The sequence below is a fragment of the Leuciscus leuciscus genome (genome assembly GCF_965113295.1).
Source record: "Leuciscus leuciscus genome assembly, chromosome: 22".
NCBI lineage: Eukaryota > Metazoa > Chordata > Actinopteri > Cypriniformes > Leuciscidae > Leuciscus > Leuciscus leuciscus.
This window is the reverse complement of record NC_138746.1, coordinates 10,053,109-10,072,915: the sequence shown is the minus strand read 5'-3', so window position 1 is coordinate 10,072,915 and position 19,807 is coordinate 10,053,109. Positions and strand designations below refer to the sequence as shown.

The window sequence follows — 19,807 nt, the reverse complement described above, 5'->3', positions numbered from 1 at the left end:
GTGACTACAGTTCCCACGTAACATTGCGCAATGTCCCTCGATCCGCGCGCTGCGCCAGTCTGCTCGAGGAACCAGTCCGTCCGTTCGCTCGCTCGCTCGGCCTTTTTTTCTGCTTTCTCACTGTTGCCTGGTGTCAACCTACGCCGAGAAAGAAACATCCCTCCCTCTTCCCCCCTCAGCGGCAGCTTCCAATTTGCCTTCGCTTTTCTTTTCGCCTCTTCCATTGGCTTGCGCGCTGCCAGTCAAGCGCTTCCTCTTTACAGGAGAGTTGAGTAGCAACAGCTCGGAAACATCTGGCTGCCGCAGCTCTCGTCGCTCCGCTCGCCTGCTCTGTCTTTCCTGCCACTGCAGGTTGTTATGGAAAGCTGTTGAAAGTCAATCGAGTTGTTTTTCTCGCTGAGAGGATTAGACGGAGGAAGCAGGAAGACGTTGGACCTGGTTGTCTGTAAGTGCCTGTGATACTAGGTGCTCTTTAAGGAGATGAAAGGGGGGTTGGAGGCACGGGCTGGATTGTTATGGGGAAAAGTAACGATCTTTTTCACGCGACTGTTGGTCTTTACGCGTAGAACGAGTTGCTCGAGCGCGTGGCATCGGGGCCTGTCGCAAAACTGTAACACTGCAGGTTGAATGCTTACTTTTTATTTGTTAGCCACACTAGCTAGCTTTTCCTGAACGTACGGGGTCAGGATCCAGAGAAAGACCGTCGGCAGTGCTGTGTGTGTGTGTGTGTTTGTGTAGGAGTAGCCTGCTATAATACCATTTCCTACCTAGGTGGACTCGTAGTTTATTTTATTTCAGTGTATATTTATTTTGTAGCGTAGCTTTTAAGTTCAAGAAGGGCTAACTTGGCACAATTCCGTCTTTCTGGAGAACTTGCCAGGTTTGAAAACAAGTTTACTTTGAAATAGCACAGTATAAAAACAGTGTGTTGGCTTAGTTTTTTTCTTTTACCTTCATGCTGACCAGTTGCTTTGTAAACCAAAATATATAACATTGTGCATAAGCAAGGCTAATCGTACGTATTTTCCATGGAATTAAAAGCTCCTATTAGTTGTTTAAACCCCCCTGAGATCAAGTGTAATGTTCGTGACAGATGCAGCAAACTCTTCATTCTTGTGCTGTTTTATGCATTTAAAAATATTTGTGCATGTCAATGAGTTAAAAAAAAAACCTAACTATTCTGTTCATATTCATTAGTGTGACATCCTTCTGAAGAGACCTTCAGATTATAGTTTGGTATCTTTGTTTTGCTGATTTTAGTGGTAAACAGGAAACTGTTGTTTAGCTTGTACCAAAGAAGTTTCTGAAAATTAACACAATTATAAGTGGGATACTTCAGAAGAAAGGAGGTATGTAAGACCTAACGCGGAATACAGTGTCTTTTGTTTGAACCGTACTTATAAAGCCTGTATGATTGTTCCCATTGTTTCTTATTTCTTTCCCCCCCCCCCACCACCCTCCTCTGTCAGTTGTCCAAAGGGTTAGTAAAATGAATGACGGTAATGGCGCAGCCAGTGAACCATAAAGAAGTCGAAAACAATATCAGCTGCGTGGATCTGTCAGTTGCAAATGTGCTGTGCTGGCCTTTGTTTATGGTTACTGGAAGGAGAGGGGGGAAAAAACTTGAGGGTATTTAAATTCTCAGTGCAGGAAACTAGGTTAGAAAAAAGTGTCGGCTTTCAGACGGACCCAGTTCCAAGTTCTTCTTTGCTGAGAGATTACAACTAAAGGGGGGAATTGGCTAGTTTTCTACAGAATCACCTCACAACACTTCCCTTCCTCCCGTTTTTAAAGGGGGGAAAGAGAAACAAAGTTGTATAAAGGAGAGGCTGGTGGCAAGAGTGTAGAGGAGTAGCATATGGCACTAAAAGGAGCACAGCTGGAGGTAGCATTTCCATCTGAACATGATGTCAGAGCAGCTGACAGGCTGCCATCCCCCAGTCTTTTCTTCTAACGCACAGACTGGGAGTTAGTGTGTGTGCGGATCTGTGTGCAGGAGGAGGCATCGCATTCCCCTCCAACATCTCCTCCACTTTGCATCTGTCCCTCACAGTTTGATTTTCTCTCTCTTTCTCTCGCGTCTCTACCCTTTCATTGATTCGGCGGAGGGAGTTACAGCCGGCGCTACCACAACAGTGGACTTAATCAAGTTGATGCGTACTGCAGGTACTGTACCGGGGGGTCCGGGCAACAGGGATGTGTTTTGAATAGGGAGCTCTCGTTAAGTCTTTTTTTGCGCGTCTGCCATCAGCTATCAGAGTGTGGGAAATGGGAAGTAAAGGATTTTGAGCTGGTGTAGCGTAACCAGGCTGGGGACAAGTGACACTTTTTGTTGCCATGAAGAGGGTTTCCAGGCAAGCGTTTCATTATTCTGTTTGTTTACAGGTCTTCTTTTCAGCCACTTTGTTCTCAATGGCAAATTGTTGCTCTGTTGTGACGTTATACAGTGGTGTGGTTGGTAGGTTAGTTTATTATAGTATTATTGAATTAAAACAAGAAACTCTTATGTGTTTATATGCTGTTAATCTGTCAAAATCTGTTTTTCTTTTAAATAACGAGATTTTCAGTCCAGTTGAACAAAATTCCTAATCTGCTAAAGCAACCGAAAATACGTAAATGCTTTTAGGGAGATAAATCTGCAACTTTATATAATCACATGCGTTCTTCAAAATGTCCCGTCTTTAGGCTTTTGCTCATCTCTTTCTGTCTTTTTTTCTGTTTGTAAGGACTAATTTAGAACTTGCAGATTTGAGCTGCCTGAATTGGCTAGACAGCTGTAATCGCACTCCTCCTAGTCTTAATCTCTTTATCTGGGCAGCAGCTGCCATATGGTCTCAGTCAGCTGGATCAGATGTTCATAAGCCTCCTTCTCCGTCCCTCTCTGTCCTCCCAGTCTCCTAATTTGATCGCTGCTACCTTGTGAGCTGTCCTGCAATCTTTATTTTTAGCCATCTTAAGGATTAGGATTGATGTGGACTACGGGGCACTTAAAGTGATTGTATTGTAAATCTGCTGTGGACCGCCTCTTTGGGGAGGATGTTCCATTTCTCCAAAGATTTGGGGAGGGGGAAAAGGGGAGGAGAGGGTTGGCGAGAGGTTTGTTATCCCCCTGTCCCCCTATAAGCCCCTCATTAATGAAGGTCTGTACGCTGTTTGGGGTGGGGTGGGGGGCTTTGGCTTGCTATCCCAATCAGATTTAAATGAAGATTCAAATGAGTTCATTTAAGTCCGCTGGTTGAACATGACGCTGGTGCATTTTTTTAGATGGGAACGATCTCCGCGGGTAACAGGTGTGATTTCATATTTTTTAGTTTTTTTTTTTAATTAGCCCTTTTTTAATTAGTAAATAGTTTGTGTAACCTTTTTTTAATACAGTGTATATTTCTAGTTTTTTATCGTATTTTATTTGCACATTGTCCGTCTTTGATTACGCACGTCATACTGATGTTCTGCTACCTCAGTTGTCGCAACCTTTGAGATCATGGTACTTAGTATACTTATGCAGTATGCCCATGATGGTGAGCTGTTTGTGTACCTGTAAGCCTGTTACCTATACTTGGCGTCCTGGCCAAAGTGGGTTATTATAAATAACTGCTCCAGGAGCGCAGAGAGTAAAAACAGGAAAGATTCTCTCGCGCAGGCATCTGTAGAATCAGGACTTCAGCTTCTTACATCACGGCATCTGATTAAACTCAAATGATTCTGATGGGATGCTCACGGATATATTCCTTTAATGTAACTTGCAATAAATATATTTTTTATTTACATTTTAGTGTTAATTTCCCAGGTTTTAAACTTTTAATTAAAAGGTTTAGTTTGAAATGTAATAGTTAACACATCACTGCTTACTTTAAAGTGCACAAGTGAGAAAAATACAATTAGCTTAATGTGATGTTATACTTTTTGCATGTGCTTTTTTGTAATCCTTTTATGTCAAGACTGTGGTGAACATTTTTCCAGTGTTCCCACAGGGGAGGAGGGAAGGAGAGAGAATTAGAGTGTGAGAGTATGTCTGTGTGCATGAAGCGAGAGAGAGGGACGGAGCGGGTGGGAAAGAGAAGTTCCACACAGAGCACAGACAAAACAATTGTTGTTCTAGAGAGCCTCACTAACATCTGTGGTCTTTTGCAGGTTATGAAGACAGCATGGAGTTTCCAGACCACAGCAGACATTTGCTACAGTGTCTGAGCGAGCAGAGACATCAGGGATTCCTTTGTGACTCCACTGTGCTGGTCGGTGATGCCCAGTTCCGAGCCCATCGTGCAGTGCTGGCTTCATGCAGCATGTACTTCCACCTCTTTTACAAGGACCAGCTAGACAAAAGGGACATTGTTCATCTGAACAGCGACATTGTCACGGCCCCGGCCTTCGCTCTCCTGCTTGAGTTCATGTACGAGGGAAAGCTCCTGTTTAAATCGCTTCCAGTGGAGGATGTGCTGGCTGCTGCCAGCTACCTCCACATGTATGACATTGTCAAGGTGTGCAAGAAGAAGCTCAAGCAGAAGGCCACGACTGAGGCTGACAGCACCAAACGGGAGGAGGATGCATCCAGCTGCTCGGACAAGGTGGAGAGCTTCTCGGAAGGTGGAAGCACGGGCCGGCCGGCCACCGCTGACCTGCTGCAGAGTGATGACGAGGACATGGAGAACAAACGGGACAGCCCTCAGGAGCCGGGGAGCATGTGGATGAGACTGCCTTCTGACCGGACCACGTCTCCCACCACCAGCCCCAGGGAAGCAGAAACGCACGGTCCCGACACTGGCAAATCCCCTGCAGGTAGCCCCAGCAGCTCCACCGGCTCCCGGTCCCGTCGCTCTGCAGCGTCTCGGAGAGTCTCCGCAGACACAGATTGTGTGCTTGATCTCTCTGTGAAGTCCAGCCTGGGCGGTGGTCCTGGGGAGACCATGGCAGGCAATCATTACTTCTGCAGCTCTGTCACCCCAGACAGCCTTCAGAGTGCCCTGGTTCAAGTCAAGGTGGAGAAGGACACAGGCTCGGACGACGATGAGCTAGTGAGCGGCGACTACGAGATGGAACACAGCGGTGTGAAGGAGCCGCCCAGCACCAACGGGACTCACATCAGCCTTGTTGCGCAACGGAGGCTGGGCTTGGAGGCTCACCTTTCGGCCTTGCGTGAGGCCTCACTGGCCAGCGAGCTGGAGCGGGACGACAAAGGAGATGACACGGACGTCCTAGGAGGGGACAGTGAGCGAGCTCAGGAGGTCGCAGGGGTCGAAAGCGCCCTGTTGCCTTACGTCTCCAGCATGCTGGGGGCTCCACATACCCAGATCTTCATGTGCCCCTTATGCAACAAGGTCTTCCCCAGCCCCCACATCCTGCAGATCCACCTCAGCACGCATTTTCGCGAGCAGGAAGGTGTACGGGCCAAGCCGGCCAGCGACGTTAACGTCCCCACCTGCTCCATCTGTGGCAAAACCTTCTCCTGCATGTACACGTTAAAGCGCCACGAGCGGACACACTCGGGCGAGAAGCCCTACACATGCACTACTTGCGGCAAGAGCTTCCAGTACTCGCACAACCTGAGCCGACACGCTGTCGTGCACACACGCGAGAAGCCGCACGCCTGTAAGTGGTGCGAGCGGCGCTTCACGCAGTCAGGGGACCTGTACCGACACATCCGCAAGTTCCACTGCGAACTGGTCAACTCGCTCTCAGTCAAGAGCGAGGCGCTCAATCTACCCACGGTCAGAGACTGGGCACTGGAAGATAGTTCTCAAGAACTGTGGAAATGAACGCTAAAATGATAGCAGACTGTTTGAACTGCTTGTTGAATTGATGAGAGAGATCTGAGTGACATTTTTTGGGGCAGAGTGGTGAAGGTAAGAGTGGGGCAGAGTGACGGCCGAAGGGTCTGAATCAGTCATTTTTCTTGTATGTACATTGCAAATCTTGTTGAATTGCACTTTACTAGCACATGAAAATGTTACTACTGATTTTTTCTTTTATTATATTTTCTGGTTTGTTTAGGGTCTCTTTTTTTTTTCCTGTTCTCCTTGGGTTTTTTATAAAACATGGGTGCTGGTCTCAGTAACCAACTTTGACAGAAAAATTATTCATTGGGATTTTCAACTGTATATAATTTACAATATTTGTATACGCTCCTAAATTTCAAGGAACATCTGCCATGAAAAGCATATGAAGATTTCAGGTAATAGACGGAGGAGTTTAAAACTAAGGACACACTAAACGGGTACAATGGTCATATATTTACCTGTACACACTTGCCTATATATATATATATATATATATATATATATATATATATATATATATATATATATATAATATTTGCAGACAACATACCTGATGTGTGACTGTGGTTGCGGTGCATGTGTATTCATGCACATACGCACATGTACACACGTAGTGTGTGAGCAGGTCAGTCCTTTAAATCCCACGAGCAAGCTCTAAGCTCGCGTTACTTAAGCTCTTGTACATTTTTGACTCGTTATAGGAAACTTGACTGATGGAAGACAAACAAGGCACTCATGCAATGTACATTTTCCCTTTTCATATCAGTTGCTGCATTTCCTCTATCCTTTCTTAATATGATTTGAAGTCATTTTCACATTTTAGTTGCAGTCTCTCTACATCACTCGTTTGCTACTGAAGTTGGTTTTTACATCGGCTGCATTTCTAGAGATTTCTGTAGTGTTTTATTAAGACTTTTCGTTTTTAAAACGGAATCTGTTGTTGCATGATGTCTGACCTGTATATTGAAAAAGATGTGACTTGCTGTATTGCTGTACACTGTAATTGACTGATTCATTACAGTCAGGGCACCTGTCTGTTGAGAAAAAAAAGTACCTTTAATATTACCGCTGTAGAAATTGCATGAATTTTATTTAACTTTTTTTTTGTTGTTGTTTTGCATCAGAGAGTGTATTTTTTAATTAACTAATTTGATTCCTTGGTAGATTTGAGTTTTTTTTCCTCTCATTAGAGAATGAATCGGGGGTTTTGGTGAGATGTTTATTCTGGGCTGTGAAGATTGTGGAAATGCACTGACGTTAGGCTGCAGTATCTACACATGGGAAGCGATTCGGTCTGGGCTCGCTGTAGAATTCGGAGGTTAACGAGGGGCCAGGTGTCAGCAGAAGCTGAATCGCTACGTTTATTGTTCAGAAGGCTAGCGTTGCTCCTGCTAGCGTCTCCTCACGCGCTGCTCTTCCCAGTGCTGGGTCCTCAACTGCTGTTTGTCTCAGTGTCCTGTTTACTGGCTGTTGTCATTTGAATCATGTCAGCTCTGTTTGTAATTTATTTATTTATCTTTTCAATTGGCACTTGCTTCAGATTCGATTGCCATGAAGACACATTTGCGTGGCTGATGGTACAGCTCTTCTTTATGGGTGTCCTCAGCAGCGCACATCTATTTGGAGAAAGCTGAAGGATCTTTAAACAGCATAAAGCTCGACACGCTCTGATCTGAGTGGTTTGTGTGCGTGTGTTTGTTCGATACATAAGTCTTTTTTTTTTTTCGCCACTTGAAGATGTTTGGCAAGGTTGGCTGCACCTTTTGAAGCTTAATGAAATTAGAATGATGTGCAAAAGAGGCCTTTATGAAATGTCTACACCTAATTATTAACCTAATTGAATTGACTGTTACACTGAAGAAAAGATCTCTAAATTTGTGATGGTTAAAAAAGTTCAATTGTTAACTTTTGCAGCATTTGTGATTTTGAAAAATGTTTTTTTGTTGTTTTTTTTGTTTTGTTTTTTTTGTGCAAAATTCTATTAAGGTTTCTTTCTTTTTTTTAGATTGTGAAAATTCTATTAATTTTGTTTGTTTGTTGGTTGGTTTGTTTAACAAAAAACACTTTCATTGTCAAATCCAGAGAAATAAAAAGCAAAGAAAAATGAGAAACATATGGCTTAGCGCTGTAGACATAGATCAGTCACTTACACAGGGCTGAAATGCTTGAACTACTTTAGTTAGAGAGGGCCGGGGGCTCCGCACATGTCTCGAGCGGGACAGGAGTGTGCGGTACACGGGCCTCTGCAGGCCTCAGGAACGGTCCTTCCATATATTTGGCTGGTGCAACGGCTAGTGAAAAGGTTGAGCTTTGCCAACAGCGCACGCTCCTCATGGCGTTTTGCACGGTGGTACTTTTACCTTTTGCACTCTAAAATGTGACCGAAAAAAAAATATCAACTGTAGGGTTGATTTGTTTTCTATGCTTTCTTTTTCTTTACGTTTTTTTTTTTTGTTTGCTTCTATTGTACTTGACCGCCTTAAACTACTGTTATCAGCTTATACTCAGAGGTTGAAAACTGGAAACTGTTGCTGGAATACTGGATGTCTTTCTTTGACTTTTGTTCAATGGAAATTAAGCTGTGAAATGGCCTATGAAGCATATCCATAAATTGGACTCCCCTTTAGTTTACTTGAAACCCGGGAACCCCAGTGTGAAGAACAACTCTGTCAAATTCAAACTTGGTGGCTAATGAGTATGGGAAAGAAAAATAAATATCTGTTGAATTCAAGGACAATCGCTGTCTGGATAAAAAAAAGAAAAAAAAAAGAAGATGATGATTCGACTTCACATGTAATTGCTTCCCTTCTGAGATTTTTTGCTATGTTGACATTGTTCTTTTTATGGATTTAGACATTTAGCTTTGACAATCATAGTATGTTTCATTTTCTCAAGGGAAGTAAATTATGAGGCTGTTTAGTTTTGTACTTTTGGTGTGCTGTTGGTGAAATTTTTAAATTGTGTGCAAACTGCAATAAATTATAAGAACCTTAACCTCTCCGTGCCATTTTTCTGTCAGAAACTTCTGGCGGGATTACCAGTGCAATGACGATGTGCAGATTGGTGAGACAGTGTTTGTGTTTTTGCATTCAGTTCAATAATCTTATTTACTGTAGATGCTCGTGTGGGTGGAAACATGTTTTCCAGTGCGTGAGGTCTGTGGATTGAGTATACTGTCCGAGTGCGTGTGTGTGTGTGTGTGTGTGTGTGTGTGTGTGTGTGTGTGTATGCATGTGGTCTTACATGGCTCATGTGTATATGCTGCTTTAATGTCTGGCTGGTGCTCCAGTAAAGGCGTGGGTTGGACCTGGGAAAATGTGCAGCAGCTTGTACGAAGACCATCCCCTCCCCCTGCCACACACACACACACACACACACACACACTCAGTCACAGGCTGCTTCCAAAGCTCCTCAAGTACAGTTTTCCAGAAAACAAATCAGCTTTATCTAATGTCTCGCTGTTCGGCAAACCTGGCCTACAGATGCACTAAAGGCTGACCACTTTTAAGTCAGCGAGCGTTACTCAACAGGCCACTGCCACAGATGGTCCTGTGCTGTAAGCCTGCCCCCCCCCTTCCTCATACACACGCCACCTCCATCTAATTGGTACGAGATTTAGTTTTTGATCACGTTTTGGATTTAAGATCCCTTTGCGCCTTTATTATCATGGAAGTATGAAATTGTAGACTTAAAAAAATTATTGTAATATTAACAGTAAAAGACTGTAAAAATGCTTTGGTAAAAACATGTTAATTGCAAGTTCCCTTAAAGTTACAGTTTTTGGAAGTGAAAAAGTTATCTTATAATTTATAGTGAAAAACTGTAAATTGACATTCCCAGAGTTCTCTGTGACACTTTCACATTTGATGGTTTTTCACAAAAATAGCTTTGCTCCTTCTTGGTTTATTTTCATTAGTTAAGTATATCTGGGTTTTATTTCACATCTAATGTTGTTAAATAATTTTTTTATTAACATCACATTTTAGTGTCGTGTATTACTGTGATGGTGTTTTATGTGTATGATCTTGAACTTTAAAATATTAGCATTTAACTCCGCTTGTGGAAAAGCTACTAGAGATTTTGATTCATCATGTGGATTTTTCACTACCTGGTGGTTGTCATTGTATTATAAAAGTACAAAACAGAATTTAGTACTTCAGTAGTTGCTATAACGTTATATCAGTTAATGAAATATACAGTTTTATGTACATTTTATGTACATTTCTTAATGGTTTCTTAATTATTTTTAGTGTATAAAGGTTCTAGACAATATTGTGCACACTTTCACTGTTTTTCTGAGAGATGAAATTTGATTTGTGGCTACATTCACACACAAATCTGCACCTAACATCTGGTTGGAACGGACAGTTGATGCTTCGCCGAGGCATAATGGTTTTCTCTCTGCTTTTTTACTATGAATTTAGGTCATTAATTTGTATCTGTCCTTTGTTTACTCAAGGAGCAGAGACAAAGGGGCAGCTGTGGAAACATTTGGCTGTGCCGAAGGGTAGTGGGCTCGACGTGACGAGTGTATTACCAGCTTGGGTCTTCTATATGTAGCTCCACCACAGAAGTTCGAGGGAGCTGCGTGCCAGTGTACTGGGGGAGAGTGGCGCACATGCATGGCATCATAGAGCAGCCGTTGCACTGAGGTATGACTGGTTCTGCCCACACAGATACTGCTGAGAGCTTCACCCCTCTCTGTGACCAGCTCCAAATATAATGTACATTAGAGGGGCGCAGACAGGAAGAGGCCTTTCTGTTTGTATTCGACAAGTTATTGAATTTATCAAACGTTATTAACCCCTGTGTTCAGTTTGGCCATTTTAATAGCTTATTAAAAAATATATAACAGAAGTATCCGGATTGATTCTTTATGACTTTTCACTTTTGCCCTACATGTTACATTATGTTTAGACCCTCAAAGAAAAAAAAAAGAAATTAATTTGCATATGCTGTGATACTCTACAGATGCCTGTTATTTTGATTTCTTTTTAACTCTTTTTTCCCTCTACAATGTGTTTTGTGCTCATGTCAAATTAACCTCAAACAGATATGTTACTATAATGAATATCAGTCACACTTCTGTCTACTGTGAAAAAAAAAAAAAATATATATATATATATATATATATATACACACACACAAAATATGTATATATACACAAAATATGTATATTCTATAATTGCATCATATTTGCATCAATGGTTCTGTGAAGAACCATGGAATCTTTCCATTACACAAAAGGTTCTTTATATTGGAAAAAGACTAGAATATTAAAATCTTTTTCACACTAAGAAAAAAATGTGTGAAAACCTTCTTTTGGAGCCTTTATTTTTAAGAGTGTAGGTTTTAAGCCAGAGGAAAATATTTAAATAATTTAAAGGCAAAATGAAGTTAACTTATTATTTTAATTAAGCATAATTATTTTTTATATATAAATACACACACATGCATGTATATATTAGGAAATATTTGCCTGTATATACTGTATATATTTTTACATCATTTATATTATATATAAATACAAATATTGTATATATTAATGACACATTTTTCTTAAATATATACATGCATGTGTGTGTATTTATATATACAAAATAATTATGCACAGTACACACATATATTATGTAAACACAAACTTTGATTTTGGATGCGATTAATCGTTGCCCAACACTAATATATATATATATATAATATTCTTGACTTAAATATGATCATATTTCATTTAAGTTTTTACACACCATAATTCTATAACAAAAAATTCAGTACATTTCCACTTCTCAATGAGTCAAAATGCGCTGAAAATTCAGCGGCGGCCAGCAGTTAAGATGTAAAGAATCTGAGGGAATGAAAGAAGCATTAAGTCCTACATGAAAGAGAAAGGAAAAGAGGAAAAAAAAGTACAAGGGCTCAGCAGATAAAAGGTGAGAAAAGCAGGCAGGAGGAACGACGTCTTCTTTCTTTCAGTTGTCTGCCTCATTTAAAAGGCAGCCATTGTCAAGCGTCCTGTGCACAGACAGAAGGCAAGCAACAAGCGGCCTGTCTTGGCCCTTCAGACAATGCAGTGGTGCTACAGCCTGTCAGGGGTGGGGGAGAGGTGTCTGCGTGGGGGAATATTTTTGCTTTAGGGAGGGGTGCGCCATGCACCCTGCGTCCCCCAACAAAAGAAGACGCAACCCCAACTTAAATGCCAGTGTGTGTGTGTGTCTAAGTTGTGGCGCTGTCTGTTGAGGAGTGAGTGGCGCAGACCAGGTTCTCCACTCCATCCACACAAGCACACTCGGGGGGTCTGTGGAGCTCTCTTGAGCACTGATAAAACACAACATCTCTTTTGTGTGTGATTCTTCCATAGCAAAGGGAGTGGTTGTCTGAATTGAGAGCTTAAAGGGTTTCTTGAGTGGCAGTTTTTAGATGAACATTTCCAAACCCAGAACTCAACTGACATTGAAATGTTTGAAGGAGACATGTTAATTTCCTGGTAAAACACAACAACTCCTTCAATGCTTAATATTTGTACTATGGAAGAAGTTCAATTAATTGCAATTAATTAGTGATTGTTTTTGAAAACTCTATTCTAAAATATTATATTATATTATATTATATTATATTATATTATATTATATTATATTATATTATATTATATTATATTATATTATATTATATTATATTATATTATATTATATTATATACTACCATTCAAATAACCGTTTTGAAAGACGTCTCTTATGCTCACCAAGGCGGCATTTCTGCGATCAAAAATACAGTAAAAACAATATTGTGAAATATTATTACAATGTAAAATAACAATTTTAATACATTTAAAAAATATATTTTTTATTCCAGTGAAGGTAATGTTTTACTCCAGTCTTCATTGTCAAATCATCCTTCGGAAATCATTCTGGTTTGCTGCTCAGGAAATATTTCTTATTACTATCAATATTGAAAGCAGTGGCTGCTTAATAATTTTGTGGTAACCGTGGTAATTTTTTTTCAGGATCCTTTGATAAATAGAATGTTCAAAAGAACAGCATTTATTTAAAATAGATATCTTTTGTATCATTATACATTTCTTTACGGTCACTTTTGGTCAATTTAATGCCTCTTTGCAGAATAATAAAAATAAAAAAATCATTAAAATAAATTTACTTTTAAACGGTATGGTATTATAATTAGTGACCACTAATGACACTGTATAACAACTATCCCAAACCACATATTTTCTACATAGTTGGGTTTCTGTCATGTCTCTCTACTTTTGCTTTTTCTACTCAAGTAAAAATAATTATTTCTACTCAAATCAATATTTCGTGTCCATTCAATTGGTGCTATAATGCACCATACATCTGAGACTTATTGTGCAATAATTACAGGTTGACTTTACATTATTCCTAACATATATTAGCCAATACAATTTAGCACTTCAATCCGAAATTATATTCAAATAAATCAGGACTCCTGCATTTCCCTGTCTTACTGCTATTTATGTTGAAGGAATAGCAAAACCTTTTAATGTGACTTGTTTGGTCGGCTGTTTCTTTCTCTCTGAACCAGCTGTTGGTCACACTTCTGCCCACTGTAGATAAGTGGGCAGCAGGGTGTGGGATGTTGATAGGGCTTCTTGGCAGGATTTAGTCAGCAGCAAGTCAGCACTTTTCCAGGGTGCAGTGCTGTGACCTTATGGGGGTCAGATAGGCATTGCATATATGCATCTGTTTATAACAAAGGTGTCCATATCTTGCAGAAAAAAAGAGTATATTTAAATATGCACTGCTGTTCAAAAGTGTTGGGTCAGTAAGATTTTTTTTTTAAAGAAATTAAAACTTGTATTCAGCAAGGATGCATTCAATTGATCAAAAGTGAAAGTAAAGACATTTAAAATGTTGACATTTAAAAATCATGAAAGAAATGTATCATGGTTTCAACAAAGAAATTAACTGTTTTCAACATTGATAATAATCAGAAATGTTTCTTGAGCACCAAAACAAAATACAGTATAAGAATGATTTCTGAAGGATAATGTGACACTGAAAACTGGTAGCCTGGGAAAACCCAGACAACTTCCGGCAAATTTAGATTTGCTCTGCAAGTAGTCCGGCAAAGAGCTCATTCAAGGCCATTTCTAATCCGTCGAAATCGCAGCACCAATCAGAAACGTTGGGGCGGGCTTTACATGATGACGATCGCTCTGATTGGTTTTAGCCCAGAGGCATTTGAGCGACGTCCGTTCAACTTTTAAATGCATTATTATATTCAAATTGCAAACACATGAGGACAGTCTCCAAGAAAGACCCACTGGCAGATGAACGTGCTACTACATTTCTCTCTGAAACGGTAGGAAATTAAATTAGATTTAATAGAGGATTTTAACTGTGACAAGATGATTGACAGGGCAGTTTACGTGACAGGATGCACGCGACAGATCCGTCCGATAAAGATTACGAAGTAGTATGTCCCAAAGCGTGCCTACTTTTTTGCTACACATTCAAAAGTAAATACCTTTTCTTCACAAAGAGTACATACTTCTATGGCGTAGTGTAACTTAGGCGAATTGGGACGCAGCATATGGCTTTACACGATGACGATCGCTCTGATTGGTTTTAGGTCTATCCAATTGCGCCGAGAGGCATTTAAGCGACGTCCGTTGGTGACGCCCCTTTGGAAATGAGTTATTAATGAAGCTTTGCCAGACCATAACTCAGTTACTACTGAGAATGGTCTGGTTTTAACCAGGCTAGAAAACTGGAGTAATGATGCAAAAAAATTTGCTTTAACGTCACAGGATTAAGTACATTTTAAAATATATTTAAATAGACAACATTTATTTTAAATTGTTAAAATATTATAATAATATCTGCTATGCTGCTGCTGGAGCTATGGTTTCTGCTGCTGATGCAGAGCAAGTATGACTTGCTTATGCCAAATCCTCAGAACATAAAATGAATGGAAACTTGCTGCTGCTGCTAAAGAGAGCAGATCTAGGCAGGTGGTGCTGGGGAGGTGGAGGGCTAGAACAAGAATTTGCATTGTGAGCATGAGTTACTGTGTTTGTTTAGACACGTGGTGGTTATAAAGTGAAGTAGTGGTGGATATGTGAAATCGATTGGCTGTGGATGTTACATTGAAACAACCAATCAGGGGTGTGTTTCCCGAAAATGAACAATGGTCGCAAGTTCTGTCATTATCAATAGAGTTCAATGGAACTTGGGACCATATTGGCTAACAATCCTTTTGGGCAACACACCCCTGAACATGAATAAAGTGTCATGGCTGAACTATTTATCTGACCCAGGCTATATAGATTTGTGAGAGATCACAAACATGACGATAAAAAAAAATCATAGACTATAATGTGTGAAGTGTCGACTGTGTCGTGATGTGACCAAGACAGCACACCACACACTAACAAATTCAATTCACAAACAACCAGAGTCCTGACTATGAACACGAGAAATCTTGCAAAATCTCTTGTGGTCAAACGTGACTTTAGAGTAAACAAACATGGCGGACGAAGGGCAAGAAGAAATTGCGATGATAGTGTTTGGACTGCTTTTTACAGAAAATTCGCAAAGTTTGGATCCGTCAGCTCACTTTCTGAATGGGTTTCATTTTGTTCCATGTGACAATCTACAGAGTGCGTACACGTTTGTCCTCAGGGTTCCCCCCACACTACAGGATTTATGATCGTAAATATTCAACATGTTATATATTTACAATTTGAGATCACTGCGGCCCTGATGTTCTTCCAAGCACATTCCGTCAGTCTTAACACACATCACACCACAGGAAAATCTGATAAGATAATCTGTAGAACCATCAAGATAATCAGAACGTTACCTAGAATTGTCGAAAGGGGAGAATTGGGCCCAAAATCAGCCTGATTATCTTTAGTGTGTGGATGCCTTAATAAGGTCAATGAATGCTCTACAAAAGACACTTTCAGTGGTGTGTGTGGTGTCTGCAGCACAGTGCCTGCAATAGTCATCACTAAAGAGACCCAACACCTGTCCACCCCAAACGTGTGACTCAGCAGGGCTCACACACTCTTTACACATGTGGCAGGAACTCAACATGAAGATCACACACGCTGTTAGAGCAGAATATCACACTCCAACACCTTACAGATATGGCCATGCCAATACAGACCTCACATTCATAGACAGAATCACTCACTTACAATAAGGTTGAATATGTTAGCATCAATACATGTTTGATAATAGAAGTTGTATGCATTAACATTAACTTACAGTGAAACGTATTGTGTGTGTAAATTAACATCAACCAACATAAATGATGTGAAATACCTTTTGCTCACTGTTCAACATAAAACATTACGAATCAAGAGTGCAGAAACCTCTTGAGCCTCGTCATTTCCGAATCATGAGCTAGTTTGCGTACAAAGACGAGCGTTGTCGTTTCAGCCGGAGATGCCAACCTCTCCACTCACTGTGAGGTCCGGCAGCGCGGGTCCCATCTGTCGCCTCCACCAACCTGCAGCAACCCAGAGTGGCCCGAGGCCGACTCGCAGGATTAATGCGCACATCCTGAACTGGGTTAGGGAGAGGGAACGTGGGCTCAGCCTGTGGGACCTGGCACAGCCAACGTGCCACATTCCCTCTCACAATGCTGCATTATCCACCACCGCACAGCAACCTTGGCAGGGAGCTGAAAAGAAATCCTGAAGGAGGACGGATGCGATACTGGTACTTTTAACATTGATGCGTCCTCCAAAAAGGCCTCTTCATTATATTCATGCATTTAGCATTTATTTTTGCAGTAGCTGCTTCTGTGTTCACAGGTTATGAGGTGTTTATGACAAGAGACACGGCTGCTGAATGGCTTCTGAGTGTCAGATCTCTTGCTGATGACACTGTATGTAAACTTTGACAAGCAAGATGTAATATACAACCAAGTAAACACTACAGGCACCTACTAGCAGGGGGCATAAGTGGCAGTTTTGGCTCACTTGGTACTGAAGACATAAAGAAAACTTTAGAGGTCTTCTAAACGGTGTTGTTATCATGAACTAAAACTGCATCTTTTGTAGTTAAAATTTCCGTTAAATGAAATAAAACAGAAGTAAAAACTCAAGTAAAAACTTAAACTTAAAGTTAAATGAAAATTAGAAATGTTGCCTTGGCAGCTGAAATATAATGAATGGTCACACTTTAGATTAGGTTCAAATTCTCACTATTAACTATGACTTTTGCCTCAGTAAACTCCCAATTACTGCTTATTAACAGTTTGTAAGGTAGTTGTTAAGTTTAGGTATTGGGTAGGAATTGGGTAGGATGAAAGGATGTAGAATATGGTCATAAAGAGTAAGGCATTAATATGTGCTTTATAATAAACAGCCAATATCACTGTAATATGCATGATTATTAAGCAACTAGTTAATAGTGAGAATTTGCCCCTAAACTAAAGTGTTACCAAATTAATTTAAGTTGAAGTACTAAAATGACTAAAACTGAAATCAAAATAAATTAAAGCTAAATAGATAAATAAATAAAATAAAATAAATAAATATATTTAAAAAAAACTAATAAAAATGACAAAAGCACAAAAAAATACTAAAATATAAACTAAAATTGAAATAAAATAAAAAAGCCGATTGAAAATGCTATAATAGCATATTAATAATAATGAAATAATACTGCTTCAAAATTCTTAAATACAAAATGTAAAGGTCATTTTCAGGGCGCAGTCTTTCAAAATTCTTTGCACACATCACAAATTGTAATTTGCCATCACTTAGCATCAATTATCTAAAACCTTTTTGAAATAAAAACACCAGTTTTATGATATATTTGTGAAGTACTATATCTATAATGACAGTATTTGTTTTGTTTTATTAACATATTTTATTAACTGCCAGTTGCAGTTGAAATCACTTTAGTTGGCATACTGTCACCACGGTGAACATGGTTTCATCAAGTACAACATGTTCCTGAATCAACATCTTTGTTGATCCTGGAACAACATTCCAATCAACCAATCAGATTTGAGGGACAAGTTTACAGTTTATGTCAAGTTTAGGCTTACAACCAAGGTTAGGTGCTTCAGTGTTATTAATCTATAATTTCCCTCTGATTTTAGGAATAAGTTATGGATAGGGTTAGGACAACATTTTCAGAAAGAAAAATTGTTCCAGGATCAACAAAATATGTTGATCCAGGAACATACTTGGCAAAATTGCCACATAATATGGCACCTCCTCTGGCAAACATGACTTCTGTTTGTTAGCATCTGTTTGGTGACATAAGCAATCATTACTAAGATGATAATGACAGAATGTTCCGTTTAAAGCAAATGATTTGTGAAAGTTGCGTGCGATAAAACACTTCCACAGTGTTTATACTTTTTAACCTTGCGATAATCATTCAACTTAATTAATAAAGACACTTTTTTGGAAGTTGCAATTAAAATCCATTTGGTTTCAAAATCTAAGGGCCAGAAGTGACTAACATTTAATTCAATCAAATCCAGAAGGTCCTGATTTCAGCTTCATGTCTGTATTTGACTTCCTCATTCTGAATGACTGTGACTAGTTTTGTTTTACCCACATATTCTTGGTGTAAATTTGTCGCGAGCATCCCACAAACAAAAACATCTGCCTCTTCTTCTCGACATCATTAGCTGTGTCTGTGTGGCGTACATCCCCGTCCCAGCCTGAGATCAAGCGGGCCTCAGACAGTGAAGGAGTAAAGAGTCGCCCAACGCACATCTGCACACAGCATTATCATTAGTGCTCCCGCATCTCCCAGGATCACTGACAAAATGAACAATACCAACAATCACTCCCTTCAGCTGCAGCCATATGGGCGCCATACTTAGATTGCAGGGGAAGAGGAAAAAAGACAAGCAATTGTACTGGCATCTGTTTGGCAGTCCTTAGAAGCTGTTGCGAGATGAATCTGCTGTGTGAGGAAAGTTTTTCCCTCTGCCTCCCTCTCTCTTTGGACAAGGGAAAGTATTGCAGGTTGTGCTCTTGTCGGCCGGCTCTTGCAATTACTGTACCTGCTCTTTAATGTGGCGTCCTAATGGGATGGGCGAGTGCAGACCCAGATGGTGAGACAAAGTGCTTCTCTTCCAGGCTTCTTCTGAGTCGATGCATCTTGCTGGATTACCTTTCTCTTTCAGCACAAGCTTTGAAATTTCTCACACTTCGGTTTTATCAAATAAATCAAACAGCATTCTTTAGCATTCATTTTTAGTATCATTTTTTTCCCCAGTTTGTTAAAAGTTGCAAAAAGCGAGTAGCGTTACTGATAGAGGGACTTTTTCATGTTCAGTGGCCACAAGTTCTTAACAGTTAAATCACACTTAAAAATTTAAGTATTTGCGTATTATAAAATATCAAATGCAAACAAACAAGCAAAACATTTGATATAAAGAAAAAACACACAAATATTATATACGTAAATATCTATACATAATAAACAAATCAAAATATAAAAAAGAATATACACACACACATATATAATGTTATATGTATAAATATGACAAATATAAAAAATACAAATAATTCAATATATAAATATATATATTGTGAATATATACATATATAAATCAATAGATATGTGCTATATTATTTTATATAATATATAAAATATTAAAAACAGATAAAGTAGATGGATGGTGGATGGATGGATGGATGGATGGATGGATGGATGGATGGATGGATGGATGGATGGATGGATGGATGGGTCGATGGATAGATGGATGGATGGATGGATGGATGGGTCGATGGATGGATGGGTCGATGGATGGATGGATGGATGGATGGATGGATGGATGGTCGATGGATGGATGGATGGATGGTCGATGGATGGATGGATGGATGGATGGTCGGATGGATGGATGGATGGATGGATGGATGGATGGATGGATGGATGGTCAATGGATGGATGGATGGATGGATGGATGGTCAATGGATGGATGGATGGATGGATGGATGGTCGATGGATGGATGGATGGATGGATGGATGGATAGATGGATGGATGGATGGATGGATGGATGGATGGATGGATGG

At 40.0% G+C, this 19,807-nt stretch overlaps 1 protein-coding gene across 4 annotated transcripts; it reads left to right on the top strand.

Moving 5' to 3' along the window:
- The first annotated feature begins 213 nt into the window (after positions 1 to 213).
- On the top strand, positions 214 to 8,768 carry zbtb18 (zinc finger and BTB domain containing 18). 4 transcript variants are annotated; one of them, XM_082154064.1, is made up of 2 exons: positions 214 to 445; positions 4,132 to 8,768. In XM_082154064.1, exon 2 carries the CDS (start codon positions 4,146 to 4,148, stop codon positions 5,751 to 5,753), a length of 1,608 nt encoding a protein of 535 aa, XP_082010190.1. In that variant the 5' UTR covers positions 214 to 445; positions 4,132 to 4,145; the 3' UTR covers positions 5,754 to 8,768. The 4 variants fall into 4 exon arrangements, with proteins under 4 accessions (XP_082010190.1, XP_082010189.1, XP_082010191.1 ...); XM_082154063.1 differs by lacking the exon at positions 214 to 445 and adding an exon at positions 462 to 2,166; XM_082154065.1 differs by lacking the exon at positions 214 to 445 and adding an exon at positions 2,177 to 2,354.
- The last annotated feature ends 11,039 nt before the right edge of the window (positions 8,769 to 19,807 follow it).